The sequence below is a fragment of the Physeter macrocephalus genome, chromosome 12 (genome assembly GCF_002837175.3).
Source record: "Physeter macrocephalus isolate SW-GA chromosome 12, ASM283717v5, whole genome shotgun sequence".
In the NCBI taxonomy this organism is placed as follows: Eukaryota; Metazoa; Chordata; class Mammalia; order Artiodactyla; family Physeteridae; genus Physeter; species Physeter macrocephalus.
In genome coordinates, this window is record NC_041225.1 from 49,867,913 (window position 1) to 49,884,404 (window position 16,492).

Consider the following 16,492-nt stretch of genomic DNA (forward strand, 5'->3'; position numbering starts at 1 on the left):
ACCATTTTCTTAATTGTTTTGGGTTTGTTTTTGTAGGTCCTTTTCTTCTCTTGTGTTTCCCACTTAGAGAAGTTCCTTTAGCATTTGTTGTAGAGCTGGTTTGGTGCTGCTGAATTCTCTTAGCTTTTGCTTGCCTGTAAAGCTTTTGATTTCTCTGTCGAAACTGAATGAAATCCTTGCTGGTAGAGTAATCTTGGTTGTAGGTTCTTCCCTTTCATCACTTTAAATATATCATGCTACTCCCTTCTGGCTTGTAGAGTTTCTGCTGAGAAATCAGCTGTTAACCTTACAGAAGTTCCCTCGTATGTTATTTGTCATTCTCCCCTTGTTGCTTTCAATAATTTTTCTTTGTCTTTAATTTTTGTCAATTTGATTACTATGTGTCTCAGCGTGCTTCTCCTTGGGTTTATCCCACCTGGAACTCTCTGCGCTTCCTGGAGTTGGGTGGCTATTTCCTTTCCCATGTTAGGGAAGTTTTCGACTATAATCTCTTCAAATATTTTCTCGGGTCCTTTCTCTCTCTCTTCTCCTTCTGGGATCCCTGTAATGCGAATGTTGGTGTGTTTCATGTCATCCCAGAGGTCCCTTAGGCTGTCTTCATGTCTTTTCATTCTTTTTTCTTTATTCTGTTCCATGGCAGTGATTTCCACCATTCTGTCTTCCAGGTCACTTATCCATTCTTCCACCTCAGTTTTCTGCTATTGATTCCTTCTAGTGTATTTTTCATTTCAGTTATTATATTGTTCACCTCTGTTTAATTCTTCTAGGTTTTTGTTAAACATTTCTTGCATCTTCTCAATATTTGCCTCCATTTTTTTCTGAAGTCCTGGATCATCTTCACTATCATTATTCTGAATTCCTTTTCTGTAAGGTTGCCTATCTCCACTTTAGTTAGTTGTTCTTCTGGGGTTTTATCTTGTTTCTTCATCTGGTACATAGTCCTCTGCCTTTTTTGTTGCTTTCAATAATTTTTCTTTGTCTTTAATTTTTGTCAATTTGATTACTATGTGTCTCAGCGTGCTTCTCCTTGGGTTTATCCCACCTGGAACTCTCTGCGCTTCCTGGAGTTGGGTGGCTATTTCCTTTCCCATGTTAGGGATGTGGTTTTCATTCCACAGGCTGCAGGATTACAGTTCTTCTTGCTTCTGCTGTCTGCCCTTGGATAAGGCTATCTAAGAGGTTTGTGCAAGCTTCCTGATGGGAGGGACTGGTGGTGGGTAGACATGTCATCCCAGAGGTCCCTTAGGCTGTCTTCATGTCTTTTCATTCTTTTTTCTTTATTCTGTTCCATGGCAGTGATTTCCACCATTCTGTCTTCCAGGTCACTTATCCATTCTTCCACCTCAGTTTTCTGCTATTGATTCCTTCTAGTGTATTTTTCATTTCAGTTATTATATTGTTCACCTCTGTTTAATTCTTCTAGGTTTTTGTTAAACATTTCTTGCATCTTCTCAATATTTGCCTCCATTTTTTTCTGAAGTCCTGGATCATCTTCACTATCATTATTCTGAATTCCTTTTCTGTAAGGTTGCCTATCTCCACTTTAGTTAGTTGTTCTTCTGGGGTTTTATCTTGTTTCTTCATCTGGTACATAGTCCTCTGCCTTTTCATTTTGTCTATCTTTCTGTGATGTGGTTTTCATTCCACAGGCTGCAGGATTACAGTTCTTCTTGCTTCTGCTGTCTGCCCTTGGATAAGGCTATCTAAGAGGTTTGTGCAAGCTTCCTGATGGGAGGGACTGGTGGTGGGTAGAGCTGGGTGTTGCTCTGGTGGGCAGAGCTCAGTAAAACTTTAATGCTTGTCTGCTGATGCGTGGGGCTGAGTTCCCTCCTTGTTGGTTGTTTGGCCTGAGGCAACCCAGCACTGGAGCCAACAGGCTCTTGTTGGGGCTAATGGTGGACTCTGGGAGGCCTCACGCCAAGGCGTACTCCCCAGAACTTCTGCTGCCAGTGTCCTTGTCCCCACGGTGAGCCACAGCTACCCCCTGCCTCTGCAGGAGACCCTCCAACACTAGCAGGTAGGTCTGGTTCAGTCTCCTATGGGGTCACTGCTCCTTCCCCCTGGGTCCTGATATGCACACTACTTTGTGTGTGCCCTCCAAGAGTGGAGTCTCTGCTTCCCCCAGTCCTGTCAAAGTCCTGCAATCAAATCCCACTAGCCTTCAAAGTCTTAGTCTCTGGGAATTCCTCCTCCCGTTGCCAGACCCCCCAGTTAGGAAGCCTGACCTGGGGGGTCAGAACCTTCACTCCAGTGGGTGGACTTCTGTGGTATAAGTGTTCTCCAGTTTGTGAGTCACCCACCCAGCAGTTATGGGATTTGATTTTATTGTGATTGCGCCCCTTCTACCATCTCATTGTGGCTTCTCCTTTGTCTCTGGATGTGGGGTATCTTTTTTGGTGAGTTTCAGTGTCTTTCTATCGATGATTGTTCAGCAGTTAGTTGTGATTCCTGTGCTCTCGCAGGAGGGAGTAAGCGCACGTCCTTCTACCCCGCCATCTTGAACCAATCTCCCAAGGACAGGGAGATTCTTAACTTAGATAGAGAATACACTGCAGTGTACCTATTTTTTGATCATTAAGTATACCCCATACTCACTTATCCCTCATAGTGAGGAACTCTAATTCATGAAAGGACCAAGGTCACGGTAAAAGAAGAGAATTTGTAATACTTTCCTTTACCCTGGCCCAGATACATGGTAATGAATAAAGCCATAGTAATAATCATCAACTCTCACCATTAATCCTCTGTTCCTACACCCTTCTCTTGCTAACAGAATCTATAACTCTACATGTATGTGGAAACAGGTTCCAGTAAGGAATCACTCACAATAAAGGAGGATTCGCTAAGGGAATGGCTACGTTTTTTTCTTTAGTCGTTCTGCATGACAGCCAGAAGAGCAATGAAAATTTGAGCTCTACAGATATTTGAATATGCATCATAAAAGTGTGTCCAAGTCAGTCTTTTTAAAGTTCTTAAAACCTTTAATACAAAGTCATCCCTGCTAGCTGTTACAGGTAACTCTGATTCTCAATGTAACTTCTCATGAAAACAAATACAAAATTATACTATTATTATATTATATATATATAATTACATCTACAATTTGTCATTAGGCTAAAACCATACCTCTAAAAACTGATCTTTCTTTTAATGTAGAGTACTTTTGCTTCTCCCTTTACAGACCCTTTGCATCAGCAAGTTCAGCTCCTAACCTACCAGAATTTCTGTGCCCCTCAGAGAGCTGCAATTAAATGAGGATGCAAGGTCACTGTCCACAATCATCACTAGTTAAGTGACAGTTTCCCATACAGCAACCTTGCAGTGTGGTATAATTTAAATTCCTACCTCAGGAAAATTACTAATCACTACATCACATGGACTTTCACTTATATCAACTATGACTGCCAAGAGTCTACTAAACATTCTATGAGAGGCTTTTCATCAAAGTGGATATAGGAAATAATAAAAGAACACTTACTTGAATTCAACAAAGTCAGATTTCCGTAGTCCTAATTCTACTGAATAGCAGGAAAAATGCAAAATAAAAGACTGTCCTAGATGAAATGAGAAGATTGGACCAGATGAAATGAGATCTCCAGCAATAAGCAAAGTTTGCAACCTTAAGTTAAGATATGATCTACAAACCTAGAAACTAAATTTAAAAACACCTGTAAACATACAGGATCAACCTGAATGACAACTGGCCCCAAACGGTTTACAGAAGCAGCAACCTCCATCTCAATTTTATTTTGCCGCACCTAGCCTTTTATTCTTTTCTTTCACAGGCACTGCTCAATGGCCCTAAAGATTCCTGCTTCAATAAAAAAATCAGTAAATGATTATATCCAAAAAATATCCAGGTAAAACAGTCATTATTTAGAATATTTTATTTTTACAAATGGAATCTCACAAACATTAAGCAAACAATATTATGAGCTAAAAGGTCAAGTAAAAATAAACTAACCACAATGTTGCATATTGAGGGGTTTTTTTTTTACTGCTAGAGTATATATGATTTGAGATATTGCCATGAAAAACCTACCAGCCCTTCTTAATATTAACAAGACTGGGAAAGTCTTGATGGTTTCTACCAGATTTAGCTCGAACTCTATGCTAATGCGAGGATCCTGTCTTCTGGCCTATCATTCACACAGGGCACTTCTGCTTTCACCATGTGAAAGGAAACGAGACAAAACCAAAACAAAGCCAAACAAGCACACAACACAACACAGAACCACTATGAGACTGTTTAGAAGATTGTTTGTTAACATTAACAAGGACTGCAAATCTCCAGTAACTTAAATTAACTAGATAATTTATGAAGATTCATTGTCTCATGACATGCACTGGTAGAGCTCTACAAGTATGCTTCACTATATACAACCTGGTCTTCTATATAAATGTTTCTTAGTTTTTAAATTTTTCAAACAGGTTTTTATACTAAAGGTATAATGTACACAGTAAAAAAAGTCAAACCGTAAAAAAAGGTACACAACGAAAAGTGAAAGTATCCTTTATTCCATACAATTCCTACTCGGTTAACTACTAAGAAATCAAATTCTGCTTTAAATGTATGGCCTTCAATATTCATTGTCTGTGCTTGACAGTAAAAAATAATTTCATCATGTAAATTAAGCCCCTTCCACAATTATCTGCTTATAGTTTTATATTCAATAAGACGTTTCTTAAGTGATGCATACCTGTACAGCTCCATTCTAAGGGTTGCTGAGTTATTCCTGAATACTGCAAGATAAACAACAATTTTGGCATCAAGGTATCTGGCAGTCATGGTAAGAAGGATTCTGGAACTCCTAGTTCATGAGATCATTTCAATATATATCCCAGGGCCGCACAGTGTCTCCTGTGCCTCAATATAAGTAAGATAGTTCCAAATGCAACCAAAGGATATTTTTTAGTCAAATTAAATTCTTTTGAATCCCTCTCCCAAATGTGCCTGGTTATGTTATATAGAGTAGAATTCATTAAAATTGATCAACAGTTGGTTTATGGGTCAATATTTAATCTTTTAATAATGTCAACAATAAATGACATTATTCTATTTAATCTACATCCATATAAAAATAAGCAAACTGTTCAAGCATTTTCAAAAGTGTGCTATCGGGCTTCCCTGGTGGCGCAGTGGTTGAGAATCCGCCTGCCGATGCAGGGGACACGGGTTCGTGCCCCGGTCCAGGAAGATCCCACATGCTGCGGAGCGGCTGGGCTCGTGAGCCATGGCCGCTGAGCCTGCGCGTCCGGAGCCTGTGCTCCGCAAAGGGAGAGGCCACAACAGTGAGAGGCCCGCGTACAGCAAAAAAAAAAAAAAGTGTGCTATCTAGGTTCTGAGTTTGTTTTTTTAAGGTTCCCCTCATATGACTTATTCCTATGAAGGCAAAATCTAAGAAAAGGTGGTCCCAGAGAGCTAGAATTCATAAAATTTTAAAAGTATGTTTTTGATTTGAAATAAAAGTAGAAATCTTAAAATTTTAAGCTGTCTAATTACTATATAAGCTCGTTCTTACAAAGACCCTTTTGTGCCTATATAACAAGAAAAAATTTGTTGTTGCTTTTATACCTTAAAAAAAAAAAGGTAACTCTGGAAAGGAAAATATAATAAGATGGAAACCATACAATAAGATGAACTTGACTACATTTAAAGTTTTCATATATTAACAAAGTAGAAATTGCCTATACATACATAAACGTAACTACAAAGTCACTATATAGCAGAAACATGCACACCAAAGCCAAAACTATTTTCAAATATTCATTTTAAAACCTAAGGTAACTTGGAAATCTTTTACAAATTAATATATTTGTAACATAGACTCAAACATTTCATTTCCCAGGGCATTTCCAAACATTTCAATTTAAAACTAACCACAAGAAGCAAACAAGTCTAGCTACTTTTTCATGAATAACTAACCTCATTTTAATTTTGTTGAGTCAGCTCAGCTCCCACATTTAGAGTAAGTTTTAACTAGGAAGGTAGTATACCATAATAGTCAAATACCAGCCAAGTAATGGGAATGACATTAGAACATATCTCATGAGATGCTATAAAGAGATCATTACTAATCCACTGTTTCTCACCCAGCCAAGGATCTCACTTACACAAACTTCCCAACTTATCCTTGCATCAATTTTTCTTTCTCTACTGGATCATGTCATCAACACTATAAACACTTTAATATCTCCCACCTTAAATAAAAATTCTCCCTGACACCATATTCCCATTGCCCTATTTCCTTGATTTATAGCAAAATTTCTCAAAAAAACTATCTATACTCACTGTCTTCATTTCCCTCTCCTTGATTCTTTCTTGAACCCACTCCAACTGTGCTTTCATCCCCACCGCCCCACAGAAATTGTTCTTATTAAAATAACCAGCAATCTCCATAGTATCCAATTATCAATTATCAATCCTCATCTTATTTGACCTCTTGGCAGAATTTGACACACCTGATCATCTTTTCCTCCCTGACACATTTTCATCCTTTTGCCTCCCAGAGACTTCACTCACTCTTGGTTTTCCTCCTTCCCCACTGGTCCTCCTTCAAAATCTCCTTTGCAAATACTCATCTTCATCGTGACTTCTAAATTAAGCTGGCTTGCCTAAGGGCTTAGTCTTTGAACCTCTTCTCTTCTCTATTTTACTCCCGAGGCAACCATGTCTGATTAAAGTTACACACTTAGCTGTGTTAAGTGTGATATGCCAACACAGCCTAGCCCTTCTTCCCTGTACTCCAGATTCATATATCTAGCTGTCTCACTTGGATACCTAATAGGTATCTCAACATTAACACAGGCAGAATAAAATTTAGATTTTATATAAACACTTCAAATTCCACTCCCCACCTCCACCCTTGTTTTCTCCTTTAATTAGTACAAACCCCAATTCCATCCTTCCAATTTCACAAGCCCAAACTTAAGAGTCATCCTTGACTTCTTCTATTTTATTGGTCCTGCCTTCCAAATACACAGAATATACAGCTTCTCATCACCTCCACCTCTAGCTCCCAGCCAAAGGCATTATGTCATCTCTTTTCTGTACTATAGTAATAAGCCTCCTAAATTGGACTCCTTGCCCCCACAAAACAGAAAGTTCATACAGCAGCAAGAATAATCCTTTTCAAACCTAAGTCAGATCATGTCACTTTGCTGCTCAAAACTTCTCATTACTTGCCATATCACTTGGAATAAAAACCAAAGTTTTTATGTTCTACAAAGCCTCCCTACAATCTAGCCCCCGCAGCCTACCTCATCCACTACTCTTCCCCACACGCACGCCACTCCAGCTACACTGGCCTTGCTTTTCCTCAAACACATTAAGCGTATCCTGCCCCAGAGCCTATGTCCTTGCTTTGTCCTCAACCTGAAACCCTTTTTCCCTGGGCATCTGCATAACTTCTCCCTCACATCATTTAGACTCAATTGTTACCTTATGAGGGAGACCTTTTCTTACTATCCTATCTAAACCAGCAACTTCTTACCCATACTGTCACTCTCAATCTTGTTATCTGCTTTATTTTTCTTAGCACCCATCAGCACCTGACACAGAATCTAATTATTTATTTACTGTCTGTCTTCCCCAAATACTAAAAGGCAAGCACCATGAGAGTAGTGATTTTGTTTTATTCAAAGAGCAGCACAAAGTATCTGGCATTTAGCCTGGTAGATATTTGCTGAATAACAAAATAAGTAATAGCAAGTCATTATGCTAAAAGTTTTATAAAGATTAGCTCATTTAATCTTTGGAAAAACTATATGAAAGTAATACTATTATTCCAATTTTACCAAGGAGACAAAGGCACAAGAGATTAAATAACTTATATGTCACACAGTTGGTAAGTAGTATAGTCAGCTTCCTGAGTCTTTTAAATGAGATGAAGTTAGATCATACAAATGGAGTATTTAACAAAAAGTTTGGCACAAAATATACATAACATTTATGGAATACTTATTATGTGCCAAACATTAATGTAAGCTTTTTAATGTGTATTTACTTATTTAATTCTCATATTGTTTAATAAGTGATTGCTATTATTTTTACTATTTATCAAGGTACCAACCTGAACTCAACAGAAGTCACATAAAAGATGCTGCTGTGACAGAAATAGCACAAACTCCAACATTTACCAAATCAAGATTAACTGAAATCACATCCTACACAGAGACATAGTTAACTGTAAGTCTGCTAGCCTGTAGTTCTCAAAAAGCCCTCTAACATAGACAAAATAGTCACAGATTTTCTTCATTCACAAAAAAAAATCTACCCCTCCCCTAAAAATCTGGCTGCTACTCCATACTGCACCATATTATGTTTAATCCATTTTTTATTATAAGTTTAAAATTATGTGATTAAAGTAGATCTTTTCCATGTTTAAAACAGAACTTATTCATTTGTACCAAATACTACTGAAATCACCAAGTTTATCTAATGTAAACAACTCTCTGTTTTAAAAGTCAGTTTTATTACCAAAAGTAAATTTTGATATTTCTGCATCTGAGAAAATAAAGTAGCCAATTCCTTTATCCTTGAGTTAAAGTGAAAGCCACAGGAATCATGAAATTTAGTGAATATAACTTCTTCAGTTCAACACAGCATTTGATTTTTAATTTTTAATTCAATCCGTAGATACTCATTCTTTATTAATAATTAACATATGAAAGATTCTGGGTAAAGACCCTTAAAACTTACGGTGCAATAATGGCTCTAGCAGGTCTTTTTGTGGACTGTACTTGTGAAAGCCAACCTTCTAGCTGTGCATTCAGTTGAGGTCCTATAAAAAGAGAAAGAGAGAAACAGGAGTGAGCAAAGCAATACAGTACTAATAACCATAAATGACACAAAGTCCCCACTGAACCTATTTGGAACTAAAATAGCTTAATGGGCAGTGGATCATCATTTTGGATGTTAATGTTTGAAACTTAACCAACTACAATGTTTCTAGTAGCAAGCCATATGATAAAGACAAGTACTGATTAAACAAAATTTGCTTTAATCCATCCACTTATTTATTTACAACCATCTTCATTCAAGACCAATACAATCTACAATTTGAGGCAATGATCAAACAAAATAAAACAAGAAAGAGAAAATATAGTATATGAAAAGAAAATAAGTGAATATATTTTAGAGTACCAAAACCTGCCTTAATCACTAAAATCACATCCATGGAGTGATCATTACCACACTCAATGATCTTTCCTGCCATCCACTCCAGCCCTCTATTCCCATCACCGTATCAATAACCAGTGTAACTACACCACCTCAAAAATCTCAATTTCAAGCATCCCACTCTCTTCACTTCTTATCATTCCAGTTCACGTCTAGAAATCTGTTGGAGTAACTTTTCCAACTGTCCTTCATCCTCTCTTCTTCACGTTTTATACCCATCCTGAGATTTGATGATCCATCACTAGGATCACTCCCTTGCCTGTGGCCTCCCTCCTTTGCTCCTCTCTTCCTCCAGCGTAGTCAAATCATAGTTAAAACCAACCTTCCACTTAACAAAGCTCCTCCATCTGAACAGCTGAATGAGACTGTAAAGAAACACAACCATATGAACTTTGAAATTATACTCATAAATTACAGCAGATCCTTAGCAAACAAAGCTCAGAAATCATACCACGACGACCTAGAGAATTTGCTCACCTATCTTTAAGATAGAGAGTTACTTCATATAGCTTCTCTTTTTACCTTAAACCATCATCCCCTTCCCATTCCCATTCCCAACAGATGATCAAACTTTTCATTTTGTTAAGGAAAAACAAGCAGAATAACCAACCATCCTGGTTGCTCAGGACTTTGCCAGTTTTAGCACTGGAAGTCCTGCATCCTGGGAAACCTCCCAGTCTCAGGCAAACCTAAATGTTAGTCGCCCTAAATTCAGAAGAGAACTACTTCCTCTTCCCACCATTTATTCTGCTTTCCCTCCTGTTTCAACAAACTGTCCTTGCTCCTATCAAAAGCCAAACAAATCACTTCTGCACTGGATCTCACTTTGTTTTTCATACTCAAGGACTCTGCTCTTACAATTGTCCTTGTCTCCTGTACTAACTTTTCCCTTTTTACCAGATCATTATCATTACCGTGCAAATATGTAATACTAGCAAATTGATTTCCCCCCAACTACTGCCCCCTTTTTCTCTGGCTCTCTCTTTTTAAACTTTTAATTAAAAAAATATTTAAACATTACAAAAGAACCTAGATAATAATATAACAAACACTCATGGATTGACGGTCCAAATAAATTAAACCTTAACATTCTATCTTATTTACTTAAGATCTCCTTTTATTAGGAAATAAAATAATGGACTTCCCTGGTGGTCCAGTGGTTAAGAATCCGCCTGCTAGTGCAAGGGACACGGGTTCAATCCCTAGTCCGGGAAGATCCCACATGCCGCGGAGCAACTAAGCCCGTGCGCCACAAATACTGAGCCCACGCGCTCTAGAGCCTACAAGCCACGACAACTGAGCCCACACAACACAACTACTGAAGCCCACGTGCTCTGGGGCCCGTATGCAGCAACTACTGAGCCCTCATGCTGCAACTACTGAAGCCCGTGCGCCTAGAACCCGTGCTCCGCAACAAGAGAAGCCACCGCAATGAGAAGCCCGTGCACCGCAATGAAGAGTAGCCACCACTCCCCGCAACTAGAGAAACCCCACGTGCAGCAACAACCCAGTGCAGCCAAAAGAATACTAAAAAACATTTTTAATTATTAATTTTTAAAAAAGAAATAAAATATTAAAGACATCTGAATTCCTTGCTGATGCCATTATATACCTCCCTCCTAAGGTAACCAAGGTAACCACTTTCTGATTTTGGTGTTTATTATTGTGTTATACATTTACTAATTTATGTATCCATAAATAATACATGTATTATTTTGTTCTGCATGTTATTTTTTTTTTTTTTTTTTTTTTTTTGTGGTAGACGGGCCTCTCCCTGCTGTGGCCTCTCCCTGCTGTGGCCTCTCCCGTTGCAAAGCACAGGCTCCGGACGCACAGGCTCAGCGGCCATGGCTCACGGGCCCAGCCGCTCCGCGGCATGTGGGATCTTCCCGGACCGGGGCACGAACCCGTGTCCCCTGCATCGGCAGGCGGACTCTCAACCACTGCACCACCAGGGAAGCCCTGCATGTTATTTTTTTGTTTCTGTTTTTAAATGCTATATTAAGGTAGTGTACCTGTTCTTCTAAACTACTTTTAGTCAAATTATTTTTAAAAATTATTCATGTTGATACATGTAGCTCTAATTTATTCATTTTCAATGCTGTATAGTATTGTAATATATGAATACACCAAAATGTATCTCTTCATCCTCCTACTCAGTTTGGTTGTTTCCACTGTTTCACTGTTAGTATAAAATGCTACAAGTCTCTCATGAACGTGTGTTAAGAGTCTCTCTGGGATTTATCTAGAAGTAAAAGTACTGGATCATTGAGTATAAACATCTTCAACTTTAATAGAACACGACTAAATTGCCCACTGAAGCAGGCAGATTAATTTACTCACCAATGTAAGCACAAATGACAATAAGAGATTTAATTCTCCACCACACATATACTTTTCTTTAAAACTTTGTAATTCTAGGGCTTCCCTGGTGGCGCAGTGGTTGCGCGTCCACCTGCCGATGCAGGGCTTTGTAATTCTAAGTTCTTTCTCTTTGAAATGTATATAAATCTTTTAAAAAGCTAAATAAATATGATATCGCTAATATGTGGAATCTAAAACAAGGGGTACAGGGCTTCCCTGGTGGCGCAGTGGTTGAGAGTCCGCCTGCCGATGCAGGGGACACGGGTTCATGCCCCGGTCTGGGAAGATCCCACATGCCGCGGAGCGGCTAGGCCCGCGAGCCATGGCCGCTGAGCCTGCGCATCCGGAGCCTGTGCTCCGCAACAGGAGAGGCCACAACAGTGAGAGGCCTGCGTACCACAAAAAAAAAAAGGGGTACAGATGAACTTATCTACAAAACAAAAATAGAGCTGTAGAAAGCAAACTCATGGTTACCAGGTGATGTGAGGGGGCGATAAACTGAAAGACTAGGGTTGACATGTACACACCACTACATATAAACTAGACAACTAATAAGGGCCTACTGTATAGCACAGGGAAGTCTACTCAATACTCTGTAATGGCCTATATGGCAAAAGAATCTAAAGAAGAGTGGATATATGTATAACTGATACACTTTGCTGTACACCTGAAACTAACACTACATTGTAAATCAACAACACTCCATTAAAAAAAATTTTTTAATAAATTTATTTATTTATTTTTACCTGCACTGGGTCTTCATTGCTGCATGCTGGCTTTCTCTAGTTGCGGCGAGTGGGGGTGACTCTTCATTAAGGTGCGCGGGCTTCTCATTGCAGTGGCTTCTCTTCTTGCGGAGCACGGGCTCTAGGCACGTGGACTCAGTAGTTGTGACTCGCGGGCTCTAGAGCGCAGGCTCGGTAGTTGTGGTGCACGGGCTTAGTTGCTCCGCGGCACGTGGGATCTTCCCGGACCAGGGCTCGAACCCGTGTCCCCTGCATTGGCAGGCAGATTCTTAACCACTGTGCCCCCAGGGAAGTCCCAAAAATTGTTTTAAAAATAAAATAAAAAATTTAAAAAAATTAAAGTGACTTTCCTGGGGGCACAGTGGTTAAGAATCTGCCTGCCAATGCAGGGGACACGGGTTCGAGCCCTGGTCCGGGAAGATCCCACGTGCCGCGGAGCAACTAAGCCCGTGCACCACAACTACCGAGCCTGCGCTCTAGAGCCCGCGAGTCACAACTACTGAGTCCACGTGCCACAACTGCTGATGCCCACGTGCCTAGAGCCGGTGCTCCACAACAAGAGAAGCCACTGCAGTGAGAAGCCCATGCACCTTCTCCAACTGGAAAAAGCCCACATGATGCAACAAACACCCAACGCAGCCATAAATAAATAAATAAATACATTTATTAAAAATAAAAACTTTCTAAAAATTTAAATTAAAAAAAAAGCTAGGGGCTTCCCTGGTGGCGCGGTGGTTGCACGTCCGCCTGCCGATGCAGGGGAACCTGGTTCGCGCCCCGGTCTGGGAGGATCCCGCATGCCGCGGAGCGGCTGGGCCCGTGAGCCATGGCCGCTGAGCCAGCGCATCCGGAGCCTGTGCTCCGCAACGGGAGAGGCCACAACAGAGGGAGGCCCGCATACCACAAAAAAAAAAAAAAAAAAAAAGCTAAATAAGCCTCTAATCAGCAACTCAGGACCATCTTTCTCAAGGACCCAAAAGCCATCTCTTTGAAATGTGATCATCAAGGGAGATAGTGCCCCTTTCTGCCAGTTTCTGTGGGATAGGAACTAACTTCAGAGGGCCACCTAGCCCCAAGTTGCAAAATTACCTCCTGTCATAAAAATATGTAAGTTTAGTTTTCCTTTGGATAAAGCAATTAGCTAATACATATGGTCACCTCAATTACCAAGTGAATTTAGGATGAACTATGTGTGACAAATGTTTCTATCAAGTCCTCTTACTTGAATACTACTCATAATTTATCTTAAGAATATGCATATAATGGGTTTTATCTGCTTAACTAAATAAAAGGATAAGCACTCTTCACATCTTTGCAATCTGTTAGCATATAGCTGGTGATGTGCATCATATTGTAGCTTAATGCTTAGTCAAAAATAAAATTTTCTTTCTCTTCTATCTTTGAAGAGAAGTTTTCTGAGATGGCAGGAGGTTTTGGTTTAAATTATATTTCTCCAACATCAGCAATGGCTCAAAATTCCCATTTCTCTACATCCTTACCAACATCTGATACTGTCAGAATTTTTAATTTTTGCCAATTTGATAGGTATGAAATTGTACCCCTTTGTTTCTTCTAATTTGTACTTGCCAAATATCCATTGAGATGAAGCATTTACAGATTTGGAAATTCTGTGTTTAAGACTATATACATAAACAAGTCAAGTTTATAAATGGCTAGCCCATCTATAAACTGCAAAAGTATAAAAAAAGGTCTGATTCAGCAATCAAATGATGTACTTTATTTTTAAAACTTAAATTTAAGAACAGTTACCAAAAAACTTATATTAAATAATTTCATTACTAATTCAAGGAAAAATGGTTCCTAATTTCAAACTAAATTAAAATTTTAGCTTCCTAATAAATTTCATGTTAACTTAAAATAAGTATTTCCATGTCACAGGAAGTTTACAAAACAAATTTAAAACTAAAAAAAAACAAAGAAAACAATATCTCCCAATTCAGCAACCCTACTGCCACCAACTTCACTGGTTTTAAGCACTAAACCAAGCTTTCTTAACAGTCCTTCTGTAAAAGAACCAGTTTCTTCAGAAGGATCCTAAGGTAAAAGTCAAACTCCAAGTTTCTCAATTATTTTTAAGTAAGATAACTGAGTGTATCTATTTATTACAAATGGCTGCTTAACTGTTGATCTGTAAAGTGTCAAATAAAAAATAAATTTGCATTCTTCCACAGAGGCTGAAACTTGGCAATGTGGCATCCTTAATACATGAAGGTGATGTAGAATGTGTGCTTTCTTTCTTAAATATCACTGAATTTGAAGGCACAGTGATGAATGGAAAAAATGAATCAAAAGGAAAACTCCTAGCAAAACTACTTCATGGTTATGTGACCTTGCCCTGAGAGGAATAAATGGGCATGTACTCCTTTGGATAAACAGTAAAAGTAGGTTCCCAAAGGATCAATGCTAAGGTATTTCCTTAAGAAACAGACAATAAATAACTTGCTGTAGGCAAGTCAGTACACTTCTGTTTGAGTCCCAATTAAATCAAACAATATTTCACAAAAAAGTTTATTCGCATGGTGACAAAAGCACAAAGATACTAAACACACACACACACACACACACACACACACACACACATACATTTTCAGGAATTCCTATGCAACTAATTAACAGAACCATTCTAAAATTTGGTAATTAAGTAAGCCAAATTGATTTTTAACTCTCTTTAGTCTGCTCCTCCTATTCCTCTTTGGAGAGAAAAAAAAATTCAACGGCCTCCTGACTCTGAAAAAAGGCATGTGTTCTATAAACTGTTCTCAAAAAATGTGCAATGGAACCACCTGAGGATCTCATTAAAATACTAATTATGATTCTATAGGTCTGGAGTGCATCCTGAGATCCTTCATTTCTAACATGCTCTGCAAGTAACAGCAAAGTTTGCTGGCCTAGAGACCACACTCCAATAGCAAGTCTAGATCAACAGTGGCCAACCAAAAAAGGGACTTTGACAGCAAAGACTCCACAAAACTATATGCATAACAAGTTTTACCTAAAGATAAAGTAAATCTCTAGATAAATGTAAGATGTATCAATTACAGATTAAGAAATACATATTGATTTAACAGTGGTAATGAAACTTCTTTTACCTTTTTTAAATCATCTATTTTGTCAATCAAGAGATACTAAAGAATAATTACTGTCCTCTAGAAAATTCCATACTTTCTAACATGAAGTAGCTTCCTTAAAAAGAGGAAAGTAGAGAAGAAGAACTACAATCCTGCAGCCTGTGGAACGAAAATCACATTCACAGAAAGATAGACAAGATGAAAAGGCAGAGGGCTATGTACCAGATGAAGGAACAAGATAAAACCCCAGAAAAACAACTAAATGAAGTGGAGACAGGCAACCTTCCAGAAAAAAATTCAGAATAATGATAGTGAACATGATCCAGAAGCTTGAAAAAGAATGGAGGCAAAGATCAAGATGCAAGAAATGTTTAACAAAGACCTAGAAGAATTCAAGAACAAACACCTAGAAGAATTCAAGAACAAACAAACAGAGAAGAACAATACAATAACTCAGATGAAAAATACACAAGAAGGGGGCTTCCCTGGTGGCGCAGTGGTTGAGACTCCGCCTGCCGATGCAGGGGAACCGGGTTCGTGCCCCGGTCTGGGAAGATCCCGCGTGCCGCGGAGCGGCTGGGCCCGTGGGCCATGGCTGCTGCGCCTGTGCGTCCAGAGCCTTTGCTCCGCAACGGGAGAGACCACAGCAGTGAGAGGCCCACGTACCGCAAAAAAAAAAAAATACACAACCAGGAATCAATAGCAGAATAACTGAGGCAGAAGAATGGATAAGTGACCTGGAAAACAGAAGGGTAGAAATCACTGCCAAAGAACAGAATAAAGAAAAAACTATGAAAAGAAATGAAGACAGCCTAAGAGACCTCTGGGAAAACATGAAACGCAACAACATTCACATTATAGGGGTCCCAGAAGGAGAAGAGAGAGAAAGAACCCGAGAAAATATTGGAAGAGATTATAGTCGAAAACTTCCCTAACATGGGAAAAGAAATAGCCACCTTGTCCAGGAAGCGCAGAGAGTTACAGGCAGGATAAACCGAAGGAGAAACGCCAAGAAACATAGTAATCAAACTGACAAAAATTAAAGACAAAGAAAAATTATTGAAAGCAACAAGGGAAAAATGATAAATAACATACAAGGGAACTCCCGTAAC

At 39.0% G+C, this 16,492-nt stretch overlaps 1 protein-coding gene across 3 annotated transcripts in view; it reads right to left on the reverse strand.

The window, feature by feature from the left end:
- The window catches only part of MEMO1 (mediator of cell motility 1), a 135,066-nt gene that overhangs the window by 55,005 nt on the left and 63,569 nt on the right, over positions 1 to 16,492 (reverse strand). For all 3 annotated transcript variants that reach the window (XR_008618872.1, XM_024118831.2, XM_055089098.1), the window contains exon 2: positions 8,702 to 8,783. Coding sequence is in view for 2 of the 3 variants with exons in the window: in XM_024118831.2 (XP_023974599.1) it covers positions 8,702 to 8,783 (82 nt within the window). In the remaining variant the exon portion in view is untranslated. The remainder of the gene's footprint in view (positions 1 to 8,701; positions 8,784 to 16,492) is intronic.